Source organism: Pygocentrus nattereri, chromosome 24, assembly GCF_015220715.1.
Source record: "Pygocentrus nattereri isolate fPygNat1 chromosome 24, fPygNat1.pri, whole genome shotgun sequence".
NCBI lineage: Eukaryota > Metazoa > Chordata > Actinopteri > Characiformes > Serrasalmidae > Pygocentrus > Pygocentrus nattereri.
Window position 1 is genome coordinate 10,275,423 of NC_051234.1, and position 22,828 is coordinate 10,298,250.

General features: G+C 41.0%; 1 protein-coding gene and 1 non-coding gene across 3 annotated transcripts in view; both read left to right on the forward strand.

Annotated features, from left to right (window-relative positions):
- Positions 1-22,828, forward strand: part of nek11 (NIMA-related kinase 11) — a 145,886-nt gene that overhangs the window by 38,458 nt on the left and 84,600 nt on the right. For both annotated transcript variants that reach the window (XM_017683970.2, XM_037533901.1), the window contains one exon: positions 5,669-5,834. In XM_017683970.2, the coding sequence (XP_017539459.2) occupies positions 5,669-5,834 (166 nt within the window). The remainder of the gene's footprint in view (positions 1-5,668; positions 5,835-22,828) is intronic.
- On the forward strand, positions 6,531-6,687 carry LOC119262411. The gene has a single exon (XR_005129616.1). It is a non-coding gene; the product is annotated as a U1 spliceosomal RNA (small nuclear RNA).

The window sequence follows — 22,828 nt, forward strand, 5'->3', positions numbered from 1 at the left end:
ACAGACCGCAGCACAGTCCACACTGCTGCTTCTCTCAGGGCACGTTTAATGATATTCAACATTTAATAATAGTATGATAATTTATGCCTTCTTACTGCGCTAATTTTGAGTGCTGGAGACCAATTCTGCTCAGAATAGAGCCCTAGAGGAATGAAAGAAAAATAGAGTGTGATTTTGCGATTCCTTCCTGAATCCTAAAATGGCAGACACATAGCCGGTTCCCCTGCTGATGAATGCGCTCTTTCTTCTGCTTTAAAACAAAACAGGCTTAATGCACTCGCCTAATTACCGCATAATGACTCCGCTGAGTTCCAGCGCTAACGACAGCCTGAAAAGATTCAGCTCTGAGAGATTAAACCAATCTGTCTTTGAGTGAACAGAGGAGCAGATGACCTAGAATGGGTCTGTAGCAGATTAATGCTTAGAGGACAACAGGACCAACTGCTATTACACTGTTTAACCTCTTAAAATCCTGGGCTGGGCCCCCGAGTGGCGCAACCTTCTAAGCGTTGACCCTATCATCGATATAGCTATCCGTGGCTGCTGGGATTCCAAAAGAGCACAACTGGCCTCACTTTCCTGCCCCTCCCTCACTCAGCAAGATGCTAGTCAGTGCAGGCATCTGTTAGGCGACGTAACAGATCTGGAGGTTAGTGTTCTCCTCCGAGTGCATTCAGCTGTCCAATGATGTTCCATTAGTGCCAGTTCAAAAAGATGACACTTCACAGGTCTCGGAGGAAGCCAGTGCTATCTTTCGCCCTCCTAGCGCTGGTGGTATCGCTTTCAGGGAGTTCTAACTAGAGGTTGGAATTGGAGGCAACTAAATTGGGGAAAAACCAAAAACTAACAATATAAAAATCGCAGTCTTTTTACATACTAAGGTTTATCACTCAGTATATACAGGGACATACAGGTAAATACAGTAAATACAGGTTTTTTTATGTATCTGTACTGACGTTTTTCCATTTTGGGCAACTTTTTACTTTCACGCCACTACATTTCAAAGTCAAATATCTTTTTACTCCACTACATTTTGAGAAATCTGTCATTCCTTTTGGTTTATGCGTGCATAAAAACATAAGGTCTCAAAACAAAACATGCGCAAAGCAAGAACACCAATCAGGGCACAGCGGTCACTTTGTTTTGAGCTTGCTTAGACCTGTTGACCTGTTGTGCAAGCACATGGTTCAACGTCAGTGCAGCAGTATAACATTTTGGAAGAGTCTGTTCAACATAAATGATGATCTTTTTTTCTGAATTTACACAAACACTTTAATTTTATAGTAAATTAGTTTGGGCTAGTTTATGTTTATGAACAGAGACCTACAGATCAATATAGTAAAGGAGCTCATCTGTGAGTTTAAAACAACTTGTAACTAAGTTGCAAATTAATCTTAAACTGAAACTTTGCTTGTTTGTAAAAGTGATTTCAGAGCCACTCTGTTCTACCTGATGGAAACTGTTTGCCTTCAGTGTTTTGTGCTTATGATAATTTTAATAGACGTCAGCATCTACAGATTCTACTTTTATTAGAGTAATATTTTACTTTGGGTTTCTCTAGTTTAACTCAAGTACGTTGTTTTTGTACTTTGTCCACCACTGTAAGTTTACTTTCAGGGACCCCACAGAATTTTGACGTTAATACATTCAGAGGGGCCACGAGATTAATTAGGATTAGGATTAGTATTAGGCACCTGGCTTCCAATTTAAAAAGCTTTGCGAATACAGACCCAGATATCTCTAAGAGCTGCCTCTCATTAGACTAAACAGCCTCACTGCCTCATACCTGAGCCTTTGTTTTATAACAGTTTTGCAATAAAGTTTTGGTTAGTGACATATGCAGAATGTTATAAGGCAAAAAGAAAACTTCTTTCTCTATTTGTGTTGTAGACATGACGACTCCAAGGGCTGCATTATAGAAACATCTTAACTCTAAAATACTTCTCTAAAATCTTTTATGTTTAGTCTCCATGACGACTTCAGTATGGACTGAATTTCGGACAGCAGCTATTCCAGAAAAACAGTTCCTAACTTCATAATCTCATCACTAATCTCATCACACAAACACCCTGACTAGACTAAACCTCTTAAATACTGTCCTAACTTTAGGATAAACCCCAACAGGGTCCTAATTTCTGTTTAAGATCCGTTTCTATGGTTTTTAGGCAGCTGTGTCAGGCAGCACATTTATTTCCACTGTAAAACGCTGCTTTCTCTGTGAGATGTTTTTCTTTTCTAACTCTGCATTTTAAAAATCTCAGATGCTGCAGACTCAAACTCCACCGTCCCTCTTATTACCTTTGTGTGTTAATGTTGAACGTGTGTCCATTTATTAGGAGGAATAACCTTAGCACGCTCGGCTAAAGTGTTTGGGAAATGGAAACTGAAACTGGGAACGGCGACGCTCTGATAAACAGCAGGGGGCACTCTCATAATATTCACAATTTACAGTTTAGCACACTTTAGCCTTGTTTTGACCTTCTCTACACCAGTAACGACAGCTGTAACATATTTTTAACACTATTTTGATGGTTTACACGTTTCATGTTTCAGGTGTGCACGGGTCATCGGTTGCTAGGTAACAGACATGACAGTTGATTGTCAGCTTTGATTGAGTAGGTTCGATTTCTTACCTGGAGATAAGATGCCTGTCAGAATCTAACGATACCATTTCACACCAAACCGCTCTGAATGACTCTGTTTACATGTCCCCCACTGAATTATACAGACATTTTGAAATATTGGTGGAATTCCCGTTCAGGAGTCTTTTCCATTATGTGGAGGTTTTCCAAACCTCAATAAGGTTTACACTCACACATCTCATCGCTGGTTTCATGAACGGTTCTTTAGGGAACCCTCCCTCTCTGGCACCTTTGAGGTGAGAGTGCATGTGTGTGAGGGAGCTGTGGCTGTTTTAAATCTGCTGACCAAACTGAGTTTCATAACTTCGGACAGTAACAGTCAGTGCTGCTACCAGGCAAACACTATTCACAGACGTGAAGGGTCAGAGGTCATGCTAACCAAAGATAAGCGATTCCTGCGGTCTGTCAAACGTTCCGACCCCCAGACTGACCTTTTGTCTCTGCACACACACACATACGTTCGCCGATTTCCGCTGAAAGTCGGGGGCTGACCTTTATAGACTGACATTTAACGTTTTATTTTCTAATTATGCTGTGAAATTAAGATGAGTTTACAGCTAATTAGTCTGCTTAAGAAAGATATTAGAGGATCAGGAGAGGAGCAGAGAGAGACCGCCTGATATGTTAAAGCTCTCCAAAGTGCTGCTAATTGGTTTCAGTGTTGCGTTGTTAACAGACATGGTTAATTGAAAACTTCCTTTTCATTGCTGTGCTTCAGTCTTTCTAACCTTTATTTAACTACATACAAACATCAAACAATCATCTTTTACATATTAACAGCATATAAATAGAGTTGAATTGGCTGTATAAACATTCTGCATCCTCAATTTGCACAGTTTACAGGCATTACAGTCTAAGGCCAGAAACAGACTAGTGCTAGTACACAAATGCAAATTCCAATGCACTGCAAATGCATGGCCCTTCTTCAGTGGTGGACGAAGTACACAAATCATGTACTTGAGTTAAAGTAGAGATACTGAAGGTAAAATGCCACTCAAAGTAGAAGTTCCTCTCTTTAGACCTCCACTTGTGTAAAAGTACAAAAGTATTTGCCTTCAAATGTACTTAAGTATCGAAAATAGAAGAACTACCTTAATACAACTTATTTACAAGTTTAAGTTTAATAAAAACTTGCTTTAAACTCAGGATCACGAATGATTTTCCTTTACTATATTGAATCTGTAGGTCTATAAATTTAGAAAAAAGACGCGTCAGTCACGACTGCATATGTGGACATATTTCTATATTGCGGTCTATTTACACAAAGTTAGGTTAGTTCATCATTTATGTTGAATAGACAAGGTCAAAATTTCACGCTACTGCACTGACGTTGAAGCGCCTGCTTGCACGCTTGCACTGGGTCGGTATGACCAACAGGTCAAAACAAGCTCAAAACAAAGTGACCGCTGTGCCCTGATTGGTGTTCTTGCTTCACATTTCTTTTGTTTTGACACGTTACGTTTTATATGCACATAAACCAGAAGAAACGACAGATTTCTCAAAGTGTAGTGGAGTAAAAGGTAAGATATTTGATTTTGAAATGTAGTGGAGTGAAAGTAAAAAGTCGTCCAAAATGCAAAAACCTCAGTACAGATACACGAAGAAACTACTTAAGTACAGTAACTGACATTTATTTCATTACTGTCCACCACTGCCCTTCTTAGGGTGCCTACACACTAGAGGCTGAATGTATTTCAGCTAGGACATGCACCTATATGCAGTGAAAAGACACTTCTTAGAGTGTCCAAAAAGTCCAAACCATTTCAGCTTTTGCTGCAACGGATTCTGACGTGGAGGCACATCAAATAAATAGAAATGGAATAGAAACAGCAGACGATGAATGAAAATCCTAGATAATGGTCAAGAGCAATGCTGTGCACTCTGTATCTGGCCATTGCCCAAATTTTCTAACGAAAGCCTGTATTTCTTTGTGTCTGGTTCAAATGTTTTGTTTCCCACCGAACAGTACAAACTCCACCCACTCCAGCCGTGTACACGCCTTCTAGACGGACAAGATCTGTATTCGTCTGTAGGCACCCTTACATGTGATGCTTAAAGCAATCAGTACTGAAGGGGGCGCTAGAGAACAAATCAGGGAGGATATACTGTTTTTCCGATAGCCTCACCACCTGAACATGGAAGGTAGAGGAGAGTAAGCTGCTTTACTTCTTCTGCTGGAAAGGAAAGGTGATAATGTATGATATTTTTTTACGATTATGTACACTGTCTTCACGTCAGACTCAACTGCTCGTCTGAAATGGCAGTTAAGAAGCATGTTGGTGGTACAGGACCATGGCTGTTGTTATAGCGCCCCCTGATGTGCTGCTCAGATCGCAGCTTACGCTTGCTTTGCATTCTGAAATGCATAGTGACACATTTTTGTACACAACTACATGTGAAACCCATCTGTGTAGCTTGAACCATCTGTGTTCACATCCTTGCGTTAAGTATGTTTCAGGCCCAAAAAAAGTCTTTAAATATGTTGTAATGTTACACTCTCAGAAATAAAGGTACTAAACTGTGACTGGGTCACTTCCCCTCTTGTCACTGGGGTGGTTCCCTCAAGGGTTCATCTCAGGACCTTTAGTCAGGGATCATAACTGTACTATAATTGTCTCCAGGACTGTCCTGTTTTACAACGTTTGGTTAGGAAAAGGTACAAATATAAACTTTTCACCGGGAAAAACTTGTTTAAGGTTCACAATCAGACCTTAAAGCCACTGTTGTACCTTTAAGGGAACATTTACACTGTTTGTACCTTGATCAATGAAAAATGAACCTTTATTACTAAGAGTGTATGTAATATTCCCTAATGCAGCGTTGCATTCCTCAGCCGCAGTTTGACAGAATTCCCAAGTTTGTATCCTTTTTTTCGTCCATCCATGTTCTCTCACTGTAATAAGTCCACAACAGATGAGTTAAATGAGAGCGCACACAAAGTCGCTTTAGCATGAAAGTCATGGATGTACAGGGAGGGTGAAGATGGGAGGTGTTAATTTCTCTCCTCTCTCTGTTGTAACACACAGGAAGGTGCTGAAGGAAATCCCTCTGGGGGATCTGAAGCCCGACGAGACGGTAAAGGCCACGCAGGAGGCTCAGCTCCTCTCCCAGCTCCACCACCCAGCCATCCTCAAGTTCTACACCAGCTTCCTGGAGAGAGACGTCTTCTGTATCATCACAGAGTACTGTGAGGTAAACCTGCTTTTTTAGTGCTTATGTTGTCCTAAATATGGAGAAAAGGCCCTGTTTGGTGTGAAAATTGATCAAATTCAGAAACTAAACTTGCTAAAGTTCTAGGAAGTGCTGCCTGTTATTCCATATGGAAAAAAATACACAGACATGTATTTTTATACAGTTGAAATACATCGCAGTCTGTGCCGAAATACATTCCAAACACTTAAATATATTTGCAGGATATTTTGCCATATTAATTCATTTTTATTAATCAATAAATAATTTATAACTTTTTTTTTAATGTATGGGAAAATATTACATCCAGAAATGTACCACACAAAAATAAATGTATGTAAATCTGTTTTCCAAATCCATTTGGAAATGTATGAAAAATCTTGTCTATTGTACTTTACTGTTTGTTACCTTTTGAATTGAATTCGTATTCCAATATCTTAATTTTAAATATGATCAAATGAACTTTTACCAAGACGAAAGCAAATGGAGTTATGATTTGATATCTTATTTTTAGTTACAATACATTGTGTGTGACTGTCTTACTGTATATGTACATGGTTAATGCATGGTATTTACAGTTTGCACCTTTTAGACTAACTGAAACTAAACTGGACTCAAAACCAAAATGAAAAGCTAAATATAAACATACAAATAAAGACTGATGAACATTTCAAAAAATATTTACCCTGGTCTGGACTAATTCTCACCTGGCAGGAGCGATACCATGATCACGAAGGTGGTTCACCCTGGGCTTGGCTCTGCCAAGGGTGGTGCTGACCCTTGCGAATTCCCAAAATGCGGGAATCTCGACTGTATAATTTCTGGTAGTGGGGGACTGCTATCTCGCTCTCCCCTGGCAAACTTTTGGGGGCTGTCGTGGACTGGAGGTTAGGGAACCAGCCCTGTGAGCAAAAGGTTTCCAGTTCAATCCCCTTGGCTGACAGTACACTGACAAGGGCACTTCAGAGCAAGGCACCTAATTCCCAACTGCTCCCTGGGCGCTGTGAATAGGGCTGCCCACCGCTCTGGGCAAGTGTGCTCACTGCCTCCTAGTGTGTGTGTTCACTAGTGCGTATGTTTGTATGTGTTTCACTGCATGGGTGGGTTAAATGATGAGGTCTGATTCCTCTGTGTGGAAAACACAGTTGACTAATGGTTCTGAAATCAATTCAGTTTGACTTACTCTGACTGATTTATGACGGCCTTACACCAAATGACTTTTCAAGCAATATCCAGACAAATATCCAATATCAGAATAAAATCATGAGAGTCTTGTTAGAGTTGTGTTGCTCTCTGGTCATCTCAGTCGTTTAGTGTGAGGTGGTCAGGACGGCTGTCTTAAGGCAGTCTTTTTCTTGTCTTGATGCTGCAACAAAATCAACAGTGTTGAATATTATCATAAGTTTTCATTCTCGGTTCATGCAAATAATGACGCGACAGGGTCAGTGGGTGAGAGAGAGAGAGAGAGAAAATGTACGAGTGAAATCTCTGTAAAAACCACAAATCTGCTCCACTTTAATGCAATAATCATATTAACTTAAAATGTAAACTGCTTTAACATTTGAGGAATTTAAGAACGGCATTATTGAAGAATCATTGATGTTTTTTCCTTTCTGTTCCACTGTTTTTTATGGTTAAGTTCAAAAGAATGAAATAGCAGTGCTGAATCACTGCATGTTGTGTTGTAAATCTTTAAATATATATGTATTTATATACTTTATATCAAAAAAGTAACTGCACATTTTACAGGTTAATTAAATCGATTCTGGGTGATGATGTGCCAGAGTATACAGCTCTACAGTGAACTGGGCTGAGCCCCAGATCTTTACCTTAGCCAGTGTATCTTCCCATCTTTACCACTATTGAATGGAAGGAAAAGTGTTTATAAGTTTTGGTAAATTACCGCCAGGTGCATGATGGGGAATAATCTGAAAAAAATCTAGTTGCAGTCTTGTATGTAGTGACACTGCAGGATTCCCTGTCTTTCCAAAATCACAGTCTGTGACTAAAAACCCTGACACTGTCTTTAGATGTGAGAGACTGTCAGATTTTAGTCTTTCAAAAGTCTTTTCAAAGTCTTTCCAAAGTCTTTTAGTGTGGGGTTATCATTAGTCCGCTTGGATTGGATTTTCTGGACCAGACTGGCTTCCTCTGCTCTGGACTGGTCTAATTTGGTCTGCATTGAGTGTGACGTCTGGTCTGAGTTGAAGTTTCTGGTCTGGTTAGGTCTGTATTTTGGGTTCTTTCTATTTCTCAGTGCTGCTGCTGAGGGATCAGAGGGATGTTGGCTAATGATGGTGGGGTGACCCCCACAGTGCTCCCACAGGTCACTCTCATCTCCTCTGAAGCAGCAGTCTCAGTCTCATCACTTCTTGGGTTAAGACTCGGCTAAAGTGGGTCACGCTGCTCCCATTGTTTTCCTGTTTCACTGCTGTTCATCTCAGCAGTTTTTGGGCATGGTTCTAAAGTTCTACCCCTTTTTAAAGTTTTGGTGCTTTGAAAGAGACATGGTACCATTTGCCACGTTTGTAACCACGGCCGGTGTTTCATTGAAGTCCTGTGTCCGTTTTGACCTGTAGCATCAAAGGGTCAGTGATTTTTCATTTGAAGAAAGGTTTCTATGGCAACAGGAGGGAAACCATGCCATTATTGCAGCAGATGTGAGCACCTTTCGAGATGTTTTTTTTTTTTTATTACTAGACATCCCCCTGGACTCATGAAAGAAAGATAAAAATGAGATGGATGGATTGAATTCAAGAGGATGTTTAGGAAAAATATCCTTAAGAATCTGAAAAATGCTGAGATGTGGCATTTAGTGGTGCTGGAGATCATAGCAGAGATAAAAAAAACAAGTAAGCAATATAATAATAAGGCAAATCATACTGTGGCCAAAAAGCATCTTTTTTTCAAAGATTGGAATGGTAAATTAAAGCAATAAGAACACCCTTCCCTATGGTAAAGACGCAGGCCAGCATAAAATATGATAAAATACACAATTTTTCTGAAAATAATTGAAGTTGTTATTAATAATAATCACATAAACAAGCATCCTGCCAAGAAATGTAGTTCCTTTAGAGTGTCGTGTCGTTACCAAGCAACCATGGACCGCTGAATGAGGAGAACTTTTGGTCGCCCATCTTTTTAAACAAACAACCGGTTCTTACTTCATCAGTACACTTGGTGGTCTATGTGAGCAGCATGAGAGTCAAAGATTATTCCTTTAACAGCACAAGGGTTTTTCGTGCTGTGGCGCAGTGATACAGAGTTCAGTTGTAAGGAAGTGCATATGTTGTGGATTTTAGAAAGGCTTTGAATGCAGCTCAGCCAATCAGATTTTAGGATCGGACCTATCCGTTTCATAAAGAAATATTATTTGTTCTAGTTATGTAGCACAGTGATATAACAGCAATAGTAATTAGATAATATACAAAAGGTGCTGAGCTTTATGTAGAAATTACGCTAGAGCTTAATGTGCCTTAATGTATGTGTTGTGAATATATTGTAACATGCTGTTACAGCATATCGCAAAGCATCACAGTGCATTGCAAAATATTGCAATATATCGTATCGCATCGGTTTGTATCACTATACAACAGAAACATATACGACAGAAACGGCGACTCCGGTAAGAGCAGAGGAGGAGGCTTATGCGTTTACACACACAACAACTGGTGTAAAGATGCAAGCACACTAGACAGTCACTGCTCTCCAGACCTGGAATATGTGACTGTTGTGCAACGAGGGGAAATAACACTCCGGACAAAGTTTACAGCAACATCAGGAATGCCTATAGTGCAACCCCCTTACCACATCTAGGCTTCTCTGACCACATGTCCATGCTGCTGGTTCCTACATACAGACCCTGCAGGAGGAGAATCCCTCCATCCACAAAGACTGTCAAAACATGGCCTGAAGGAGCACTGCTGCAGCTACAAGCTGGTCTTGAGAGTACAGACTGGTATTTGAGCATGAGGATCTGGAGATGTATACCAATTCTATGCTTTCCTACATCAACTTTTATGTAGAAAGCGTCACTGTGGACAAATGTTGCCGGATCTACTCCAACCAGAAACCCTGCATGAATAAAGAAGTCCAGGTCCTTCTGAGGCAACGTGACACAGCTTTCAGGTCTGATGATGAGGCACAGTACAGCGCCACCAGAGCTGACCTGAAGCGGGGGATTAGGAAAGCCAAATTGGAATACAAATGGCAGATAGAGGACCACTTCAGCACCAACAATGCAAGGCAAGTGTGGCAGGGGGTCCAACATCTCACCCACTACAAACCCAGCAACACAGCAAAGGCAGACAATGACCCAATTCTGGCGGAGAGGCTGAACCACTTCTTTGCACGTTCTGACAAGGAAGATCAGAAACAGCAGCAGTTCCACCATTTGACTGCAGTGGTTATAGCTTCATGGTGGAGGAACATGAGGTGAGGAGAACATTGAAGGCGGTGAACCCCAGGAAGGCTACTGGACCAGACAGAGTCACTGGATGGGTCCTCAGAAAATGTGCAGACCAGCTGGCTGGAGTCTTTACCAAGATCTTCAACGCATCCCTATCCCTATCCCTATCCCAGTCCTTCATCCCGCCATGTCTGAAATCAGCCACCCACAATCGTACCGATCCCAAAACAGGCCAGCATCGGCGGCCTAAACGACTTCAGACCAGTCGCCCTGACGCCAGTTGTCATGAAGTGTTTTGAGAAACTGGTGAGACACCACATCAGGTCTTACCTCCCAGTTACCCTTGACCCACTTCAGTTTGCATACAGAGCAAACAGATCAACAGAAGATGCCATAGCAACAGCGCTCCATGCCACCATCTCCCACCTGCAACTGCAGGGACACTATGCCAGGCTGCTCTTCGTTGATTTTAGCTCTGCTTTCAACACCATACTCCCAGACAGATGGCAATGAAACGGCATACAGGGAGGAGGTTCAAAGGCTAGTGGAGTGGTGCTCGGAGAACAATTTGGTCATCAACACCTCTAAGACCAAAGAACTGACTGTAGACTTCAGAAGGAAGCAGTCCAACTTGCAGCCAATATACATTGATGGACAGTGTGTGGAGAGGGTGTCCAGCTTCAAGCTCCTGGGGGTGTATATGGATGCAGATCTCCAATGGGGTTCTAACACCTCAGCGGTAGTGAAGAAGGCCCAGCAGCGTCTCTATTTCCTAAGAACGCTTAAGAAGCTGAATCTGGAAAAGAAACTGTTGACTGTCTTCTACCGCTGCTCCGTTTTGACGTACTGTATCTCTGTGTGGTTCTCCAGCTGTACCATAGTACACAAAAAGGCCATACAAAGGGTCATCAACACGGCACAGAAGGTTATTGGACACTCCCTCCCCTCCCTGGAAGACCTCTACAGAACTCGCTGTCTCAGGAGGGCTTGTCTCATCAAGGACAGTACACACCCAGGACATAGGATGTTTGAACTGCTGCCCTCAGGCAGACGTTACAGACACCTCAAAACAAGGACAAACCATTTGAGGGACAGTTTTTATAACAGGGCCATATCCCTGTTAAACAAAGACTATACAGATGGGCAGATGTTTCTGTCTGCCTACAGGGATAAGTGCAATGACCCATGCTGCTAAAAACAAAATATAATGTGCAATAATTGATGCTGCATATGTCAATTTTTCACTGTGTATATAGGAAATCACTTGTGTATATAGGAAAGCATAGTGTGTAAATAGGAGAGCTTAGTTAATTTATGCTTACGCCTGTATAGTTAACCGTAGCTCTAATCTGTTATTTAATTTGTTTATACTTTAAAACTTTTCTATTTTATATTTTAACTTTCTATTTCTATTGCACCAAGAGGGGAGGGGGGGCTGTAAACTAATTTTGTTGCGCAAATGTACAAGTACAATGTGTAATGACAATAAAGGTTCATTTCATTTCATTTCATTTTCATATCATTGTAACGTTGAGGAGCGATAAGGTGAACGTACGTGCTGAGAAAAGCAAGATTTATCCGGGGCAAATCCAGGGTCATAGTTCAAACAGTCCAGGGTCATTGAGCCAACACGGATTGATCGATAGGCAGACATGATAAACAAGAATCAAACAACCCGAGAATACATACAGCCAACAAACATCAAACAAAGACCAACAAAACAAAGGGCAAAGCACAGGGCTTAAATACAACACAGGGATGACGAAGGACAGGTGAAAACAATCAAGGGCGGAGACAAGAAACAAGGGTCAAAACTGGTAGGCACATGGACAGGACTAAAAGGTAAACAAAAGCACATGAGGAGACTGGGAGGGGCCAATCGTGACAGATCCCCCAGCAAGGCACACAGCACTGAAGCATGCCAAAACAAAAAAACAGACACCAAGGACCCAAAAACAGACAGAACTAAACAAGGACAGAACACGGAACACGAGGAACAGAAGGCAGAACAGGCACAGGAAACAGAGCAGACACAGGAACAGACACAAGGGCAGACACAGGACACAGAACAGGACCAGAAGGCACAGCAACAGAAACGGGAGCAGAGACCAAAGGCACAGAAGCAGGAACGGGCACAGTCAACCGGCTGAACTGTGGCTCCTCATTCTAATTCACTGTGTGCTGTCATAGAGAAGAAGAGGCAGGATTACATAAGAATGGGGGGTTGGGGGGGGGGGGGGGGGGGGGGGGTAAAGCTGTGTTTAATATCGTCTGCCTGCTGCGGATTACAGTGTTGTGTATTGTGAAGCTGCTCTGGGGAATCCCCCTTCATCTGAACTCTCTCTGATAATCGAGAGAGAGAGAGAGAGAGAGGCTTGACGAATAAAACTTCAGCAGGGATTCCTATGGGGTCCATTTAGGGTAAAATATATGGTTGATCTTTAAGGGTAAAATATGGGGGGCCTATGGGGGGCCATTTAGGGTGAAATACACTGAAACATCTGCACACGTACACACTACTCACACACACCACTGAAACAGACACAGACTACTGAAACACCTGCACACACTACTGAAACACCCGCACACACAACTGAAACACTCACACCACTTAAACACTCGCACACACTACTGAAACACCCGCACACACCATTGAAAGACTCGCACACACCACTGAAACACTCACACCACTGAAACACCCGCACACACCACTGAAACACTCACACCACTTAAACACTCGCACACACTACTGAAACACCCACACACACCATTGAAAGACTCGCACATACCACTGAAACACTCACACCACTTAACCACTCGCACACACTACTGAAACACCCGCACACACCACTGAAAGACTCGCACATACCACTGAAACACACACACACACCACTGAAACACACACACACACACACACCACTGAAACACTCACACACATACACCACTGAAACACTTGCACACGCTACTGAAACACTCACACACACCATTGAAACACACACACACACACACCACTGAAACACACACACCACTGAAACACTTGCACACACCACTGAAACACTCACACACACCATTGAAACACACACACACCACTGAAACACACACACCACTGAAACACTTGCACACACCACTGAAACACACACACACACCACTGAAACACACACACCACTGAAACACTCGCACACACTACTGAAACACCCACTCACACCACTTAAACACTTGCACACACCACTTAAACACTCGCACACACATCACTGAAACACTCGTACACACACCACTGAAACACACACACACACCACTGAAACACACACACACCATTGGAACACTCACACACACACCACTGAAACACACACACACCACTGAAACACTCACACACACCACTGGAACACTCACACACACCACTGGAACACTCGAACACACACCACTGGAACACGCACACACTACTGAAACACTCACACACACACCACTGAAACACTCACAGTAGTGTGTGCAAGTGTTTCAGTGTATTTCACCCTAAATGGCCCCCAATAGGTTTCAGCCTCCGCCTTTTATCTTTCTCCCTTCTCACTCTTCATCTCTCTTTCTGTCCTCTTTCTTTCTCTGTGTTTCCGTATTTTTTCCTCTCTTTTCTTGTTATCTTTCTGACTTCATTTTTCTCTCTCTACCTCTCTCTCTCTCTTTCATCTCTGCAGACTGTTTGCTGTGCGGCTCACCGCCTCTCATGCTAATGATGCAGTAGGCTCTACATCTCTACTGTATGTGAATGAGACAGAGAGAGAGAGAGAGAGAGAGAGAGTATGTGTTTTTTTGACAGAGCTGACAAGGATAGAAAGTTTTTCCACGGTATTAAAGGGTGCATAACACAGAAAACTGAATTTTTCCTCACTTTTTTGTCTCAAATAAAAGCTAGATGTAGTATATAAACAGTTTCTGAACATACCATTCGCTCCCCAGTCCTTACAGGCCATATACAGAAAGCAAGCTGCAGAAACAGCTTTAAATTCATCATGGCTGTGATGTCATTTACATATGACTATTCATTCAGTCTACAGCAGTTTAGCCCCACCCATTTAATCTACAGCAGTTTAGCCCCACCCATTTAACCTACAGTAGTTTAACCCCACCCATTTAACCTACAGCAGTTTAGCCCAACCCATTCAAATTACAGCAGTTTGGCCCCAACCATTCAGCCTACAGCGTTTATCCCCACCCATTCAGCCTAAAGCAGATTACCTCCACCATTAAATCTACAGCAGTTTAGCTCCACCTATTTAGTCTACAGCAGTCTAGCCCCACCTATTCAGCCTACAGCAGTTTTGCCCTGTCCATTCAGCCTAAAGAAGTTTAACCCCACCATTCAGTTGAAGTGATGTGGAGTGATGTTCCTGCACCCAGGCCTGCAGACTGCTTCTACAAACATATGTGAATGAACGGGTCACTCTCAGTAGTTCAGTGAATTCCAGGGTGGTAACATGATAGGATGTCCAGTGAAATTTCCTTACTACTAAAAATTCTAGAGTCAACTGTCAGTGGTATTATAACAAAGTGGAAGCGATTGGGAATGACAGCAACTCAGCCACAAAGTGGTAGACAACGTAAAATGACAGTGCAGGGTCAGCGGATGCTGAAGTGCATAGGTCGCCAAAATTTCTTCAATCGCTACAGACCTCCAAACTTCATGTGGCCTTCAGATCAGCTCAAGAACAGAGTAGAGAGCTTCATGGAATGGGTTTCCATGGCCAAGCAGCTGCATCCAAGCCTTATATCACCAAGCACAATGCAAAGCGTTGAATGCAGTGGTGGAAATCAAGCAGCCACTGGACTCAGAGACATGTTCTCTGGAGTGATGAATCACGTTTATCTGGAAATCTGATGGACGAGTCTGGGTTTGATGGTTGCCAGGAGAACGGTACTTGTCTGACTGCATTGTGCCAAATGTAAAGTTTGGTGGGTTTGGCTCGGCCCCTTAGTTCCAATGAAAGGAACTCTTAATGCTTCAGCACCAAGAGATTTTGGACAATTTCATGCTCCAAACCTTGTGGGAACAGTTTGCAGATGGCCCCTTCCTGTTCCAACATGACTGTGCACCAGTGTGCAAAGCAAGGTCCATAAAGACATGGATGAGCAAGTTTGGTGTGGAAGAACTTGACTGGCCTGCACAGAGTCCTGACGTCAATCTGATAGAACACCTTTGGGATGAATTAGAGCGGAGGCTGTGAGCCAGGCCTTCTTCAACATCAGTGTCTGACCTCACAAATGTGATTCTGGAAGAATGGTCAAAAATTCACATAAATGCACTTCTAAAGCTTGTGGAAAGCCTTCCCAGAAGAGCTGAAGCTGTTATCGCTGCAAAGGGTGGGCCGACATCATATTAAACCTTATGGATTGAGAATGTCAATCAAGTTCATATGCATGTGAAGGCAGACGAGCGAATACTTTTGGAAGTATAGTGTATAAGTGTATAAGTGTGGAAGTTGTGCAAAAGTGATTAAACATTGTGCTGTTCCTGGTTGTCAGGAAGCAAATGGATCATTGTAACCATATAAAGTATCCACACATGCGAAAAAAAAGACTGAACTGAACAAAGCTTATTTACATATACACTATATGGACAAAAGTGTTGGGACACCTACACATCACACCCACAGGAGCTTTCATGAATCCCATTCTAAATCCACAGAGTGTGAATTTCCACCCGTTCATCTAGAAGAGCATTTGTGAGGTCAGACATTTACGTTTGCCGAGAGGGTCTGGGTCACTATCTCTTTTCTAGTTCATCCCAAATCTGTTGGATGGGGTTGAGGTCAGGCCTCTACGTGCGGATCAGTCAAGTTGGATAGATGGATGCGTGCAATTGTCCAAAATGTCTTGGTGCTGAAGCATTACGATTTCCCTTTACTGGAACTAATGGTTCTAGACCAACCCCTGAAAAACAGCCCTATATCATCATCCCTCCTCCACCAAACTTTACAGCAGGCAGAGTGCAGTCCGACAGGTAACATTCTCCTGGCATTCACCAAACGCAGACTCGTCCATCAGACTGCCAGATAGAGAAGCGTGATTAGTTGCTCCACAGAATACGTTTCCACTGCTCCAGAATCCAGTGATGGCGTAATTTACACTGTTGGTGTCCTATTACAGCACCACTCTTGAATTCAGTGGAGGTGTGTCCTGATTCTTGTCCATATAGTGTATCAGTCTGAAAGGCACAGCAGCAAAAGCACCCTGTTTGGTTTTAAGCCATAAATAAAGGGTGGAAAATTTTAAATAAATGATAAATAAAACCAGACAACTGTAATGATGTGACATTGGCTGTCGAAAGTGATAAGTCACAGTGGAGCCATTCCAGTGCGTCCAGCCTCTGTGAGCTGCCGATGGAGCTGATGATGCTGTGAATGTCTCAGGCTAATAAACCTGTGCTCTGCTTGATGAGGGGCACAATCATTATCTCAGCGCTCTGAATGAAAGCCCTGTCTCCTTTTCGCTGGACTCTAATAGCAGAGCGGTAATGGGTCCCTGCAGAGACGCTGTAGCAGAAGAGCGGGGTTATAATAGTGTAGTGTTTCATTTCTTTATCTCTGTGAAATACAGTCATACGCAAAAGTTTGGGCACTCCTGGTCAAGTTCCACATGTTATTGATTTTCTAGGGGTAAAAAAGAGAACACATCCTCTACAGAGACACACCTCTGCACATTTGAATGCACAATTACTGTTTATTTACTGAAACACAACACAAAAGAACACATTTAAAACAAAGACTGTGCACTAAAATTAGTATAAATATGTCTAATATTTAAGTTATTTACTTATTTAGTTACACATTTTCACTTATTTTCAAATTCAATAAAACATGTAATATGACCAGGGCTGTGCAGACCTTTGCATACAACTGTGTATCTTAGCTTTAGGAAGTATCTTTTTTTTAATATGCCAATTGTTGCTAATTTGTTAAATTAATGCTAATGCCTATTCACTATGAATATCTAGCATTATTTCTCACCATTTTACACTTAATATTAGTTATTGTTTTCAGTTTGTCTCAGTTTGTAAATTGGCATTTTTATTCAAATTCATAGATTTAATCATTTCTTTAATAATTCTTGTAATAGTTCAGCATTATAAACCTCCTCGGCAGACTGATGTATACAAATATACAGTCTGGGATTTTAAATCAGCAGAAAGTGGAGGACGCCCCACTGACTTTACCAAAAAGCTGAAAGAGGGATGATGTCTCTGCGATAGAACCTTTAGAACCTCAAGCCAGCTTTCAAATGTTTCGCAAATGTTGTACACATTTACAAAATTTCGGGAGAAATAGATGCAGATGTTTCCATCCACTACAGTTATGTGAAGAAACTTTAGATGACATCAGCTACCACAGTTAGGGGCTACTGCGAAACAAGCAGAGATGGAGAGGTTTAACTCGGTTTTTCACTTTAAGTAGAATCATCTTTACAACCTTTTGCCGTCTTTTTGTAGCTTGCAGCTCAGAGATGCTGGGCAGGACAAGCAGTGGCCACCTAATGAGGGCTGAAATCTCTGAGCCACCCCGACAACATTAACCTGACATCTAGGAACAAAAAAACACTAGGTAGCCCGGCAGAGCCATTTTTCAAGTGAACTACAGATCAGGCATTTCAGAACATCGAAGGCAACCTGCAAAAAGCCCTGTGCCACGATCTGACCGGACCGTCTGTAGGACCAGTCGCTTCCAGACACTAGCTTGATACATAAAACCCTTTTCCATCGCAATTTTTACACATTTCAGACTTAGTGGTATTCTTACTTTTACACCTTGTCCTAGAATAAAACTCATGTATTATTTAGGTGTTTTTTTCCAAATTTTAGGCTTTTTTCTTAAGTGTTTTTTTTTGTTTGTTTTTTTTTTTGCACATTTTCAAAATTTGCAAAAAAATTGGTAGATGAAAAACCCGCATCAGTCTTCACTGCCCAGTGGTGGTCTATAACAACATACACATCCTTTTTTTTTAAAGTGTTTAAATTTTTTTTTACATTTACTTTTACTTTACTACATTGGGTAATAAATAATTCTAAAGGCCTTTTCATTCTACCCGTTTCCTGAACCAGTTTTATCCATTTTACCCATGTCTTAAATCAGTTTACACATTTTACCCATTTCTTAAACCATTTTTTCACCATTTTACACATTTTCTAAACCAGTTTTAACCATTTAAACCATTTCCTTAACCAGTTTTATCAATTTTACCTACTTCCTAAAACAGTTTTACCCCTTCCTCCCATTTCCTAAATCAGCTATACCACTTTTACCCATGTCCTAAACCAGTTTTACCCATTCCAACCATTTCCCTAACCAGTTATACCAATTTTACCCATTTCATAAAACTGTTTTGCCCATTTCTCCAGTTTTCAAAACCAGTTATACCAATTTTGCCTATATCATATACCAGTTTTATCAATTCTACCCATTTCCTAAACCAGTTATACCAATTTTACCCATTACCTAAATCAGTTATTATTGAATTGAACCTTTTGCCAACTGTGTTTGAACACATTGGAATTAGACCTCTGCATTTAACCCATCTGTGCAGTGAAACACCCACATATATGCATACTAGTGAACACTAGGGGGCAGTGAGCATACTTGCCTGGAGCAGTGGGCAGTTAGGGGTTAGGTGCCTTGCTCAAGGGCACTTCAGTCACATACTGTCAGCTGAGGGGACCGAACCAGCGACCTTCTGGTCACATGGCTGGCTCCCTAACCTCCAGCCTACGACTGCCCCTAAAATAGGTAAAATATACCCATTTTACCCATTTTCCATCCATTTTCTAAGCCGCTTCTCCCTCAGGGTCACGGGGGGAGCTGGAAGGTGATGGATTTTCTGTTCTTTTCTATGTTCAGGGAAACAAGCTGAAATTCTTTTCTGTGAAAATCGACCCCATGTCACAGATGCAGCAGATAGAGATCAGGTTTAATGGTCCATTTGCGGGTCACTGCAGCTAATGACAAAGGCACAACATGAAATTAACGGCAGAGACGGTGCTGAGACGACTGTGATACGTGTGTTTAATTGATTCCAGACTGCAGTATCAAACTCCTGTCCTGTTTCTGCTCTGAATCTCAGTTTTATATTAATGTTTATTAAGTCCGTTTGAGCTTGTCAGAGAAAACTGTTCTTCTTGCAGACAGAGTTTACTGCAGTGTCGAAACCGGCCTTGTGTCACGCCTGCCAGCACCACAGCATTTCTCCAGAGAGGGCAGATAAACGCTTAATTAAGTCTTAAAAGACTGGATTTCAAATTAACATCTGGTATCTCTTAACAGAGAAGAGATTACATGCATACATTTGGACAAGCTGGACATGTGACTAGGGTTCGCAGCAGCAGGTAAATGAGCTTCATTAGCCTTTTTGATGAAGTTAGCCTGAAAGGATGGTGGCTGTGACATTAGATCAGGTTAGCAACATTGATATAAGTGCCATCTTTTACAGGACGCCGCCGCCAGTGAGCGTCACTGGAAAATCAAACCTTTGAACCTTCAAATAAGGAAAGCGTTTTGAATCACAATGAGCGTATTTTCATAGATAAATACATTAGGAAGATTAATATGTCATTAACCATCTAAGTTTTGGCCTGATGATTGGAAGCAGCTCTCATTTCTCTCTAATCATAGCCTGACTCTTTCTCCAGGCTCATTTGTACTAAAGCTTATTCTAATCCACTTAAAATGAGCTGCGAAGCCCATTAACTATCCTCTTCTCTTCAAAACCATTCGCTCTGCCAGCATATCTTTATTGAATGGTGGGGTCAATGTAATGATAACGGAATGGTTCCTCGATCAAATTTACACAGAAAACCTCTACCCCAAATGTAGTTTGACACTGGTGCTACAAGGCGTATGTAGCAACAGTGTACCAAGGACATGTATACCACCCAAAATCTTTTTCTTTTACTAATATTATTGTTCTCATCTCAATGAGGAGCTCATTGCCCAAGTCTGCAGCAAGACTGCAGTTTGCAATGCTGAAAGAGATGAAAAAGAGTCATAGGCGTATTAGCAAAAAGCTGCTTCTGAATGTCTTCTAAACTCACGAACATCTTGAGTTCACTGCAAGAACAACATTAAATGATAGACGAATGAAACAGAAAGTGAACTCTTCAGCAGAAATATTCAGCACCATTTAAAAAAAAAAAAAAACGAGCACAAGCACCAAAACCTCAGTCCACCTGTGAAGCATGGTGGTGGTAGCCTCAATGTGCTGGCTCAGGACAGCATTCTACCATCCAATGAACAATGAATTCAAACTACTATCAATCAAGGTGGATAATTTAGCAAGACATTGACCTGAAACACCGGAGGAGAAGAGCAGCAGGTTGGCTTAAACAGATGAGCAGTCGTGTTTATAAATGGCCACACTTAGTCCTTGAATTTAATTGAGAATATCTGGCATAACCTGAAGAGAGCTTTACACCCAGGGAATCTCAGAAATATGAATGAATGCTGTATTTTAGGGACAAATGGTTTATTATTATGCAAATCTGATCAGTACCTACAGTTAATGAAGATGGTGATTCAGTTGCATAGATTTTAGAATGTTAGAATTACATCAATTACATCAATCAATCATAATCAATAATATTATAACAATTTTCAACAGAGTATTTGTTCATTATTTGGCCAAAATTAAACTGTCAGGTTATTTTTTTTTTTTATTTTAAGGCCCCACCAATAAGCTATATTCTACTACTGTGTAAATTAGTGAATTCAGTGTATTTTCTAACATAATTCTGAACAGTAATGGTAAAAAAAAAATCTAATTGTGGTGCAGTTTGACATTAAATTTTTTAAAGAATCATATTCACGTTGAATTATTGTGAGGTCAGAGATATACACCATTTGAAAACAGCCTGGGAATTTTATTTTGGCCAACCAAATAGCACATACTTTATTAAACATTATAATAGTTGATTATAATGGATTATAACAACAAATCAGTACAATTCTCCACCCTCTAATTGATTCATTTTTACACCCTTGGTATCTCAGTTATGGCCTGGTCTCCTGTCTTTCTTTGATCTGATGGCTAACTCTTCCTCCTGGCCAGTTTGAGTGTGTCCAAGAAAGCTCATTTAAATCCACTCCGAATGAGATGCTAAGCCCATCAGCCATTTGTCAGACCATTCCTCCTCCATTCGACCGTATCACTAATGAAGGAGAGCCGACGGATCGAACAAGCTGCTTTAAAAGAAATGACTTCAAGTTAGAAGCTGGAAAAAACTCCAAAATGACTCAAAGGTCATCAGAGGTCACACAAGTGACTAATGCATGTGGGAGTGAGGAGAGAAAAATGAGAAACATTCTGATTCTGACATTGTTTTGCTCGGTTGTTCTCAATATGATTGTGTGACGTGAAGATAATCTGTTTCATAATCTGTTAAATGAATCACTGGAAGGTCCACTTAACTGATTCATTCATATTTAGATTAATCTGTATTCTGTTACTATAAAGTCTGTAATCAATGTCATTTTTTGAAAAAAATAGTTTATAGTTAACCGGTTCTTCCAAGGAATTCCAAGAGGCCATTTTTGAATGGAATGTTTATACAGAAGAAGCACTATAAAACTGAAACAATTGAAATATGCATGTGTTGAGTTCATAGTGTAATACATATATTCAAATCACACTATACTTTGAACAAAGGATCGAGGATGTGAGAATGTTAAAGAGTCGCCATTATGTTTACAGTGTTTAGTTTGATGCTAATATGAACAGAAATTCTCATAGACATCCTGGCAAATTAGTGCCAATTTCTACATGAAATCAGTGATAACTTCACATACAATGCTATTTTTTCATAAGAAAGTATGTAAGTAAAGTGTCTTGTTAAGAAAAGATATATAATCTTTTTAAGGCCTAACAATGGAAGTTTAATATGTAAAAAACATAGCTTCTCTGCAGCATCATACAGAAAAGGTGAACTACAGCAACTATAAACATACAAACTTTATACAAACTGTTATAACAAATGGCCACCAGACTAGACCACTTGCTGGATAACATATTTGATAAACTCCACTCACAACACAGTTAACACATTTTCCTAGTCTGAATCTTTGCATGTGATTTGCACAGGCTGAAGCCCAATTGCAGCACTGTATGTTGCTTTGATAGAGTCTGTGTGTAACGTGTCAACAGATTCAGATGCTCTAAGATGTAAAAACAAGATGAGGCTTCACTGATATTATCACAATCCAAGGTCGTTATCAAAAAACAGGCATGGGTCAGTTCCAGAAAGTATAAGAATAAGAAAACCACGATCATACCACACGGTGAACAGTCCAAAACGGGAAAGGCAAAAACTTAGTCAAAAATAGAGGCAAAGGGTCAAGGTCCAAAAACAATAATCAGGCAAACAATCCAAAAGGGCAAGGCAAAAAGGCACAATGTCAAAACAACAAAGGCAATGGTCATACACGAGATAAACAGATCAGAATAAATGCTCAGTAGCTCATAGAAAGGGGGCAATGCTTCACAACAATCCTTAATCCCTGGGCTTAAATACTGAGCTAAGTCTGTCATTGGATACTGGGAGGTCGAGTCTGAAATTACT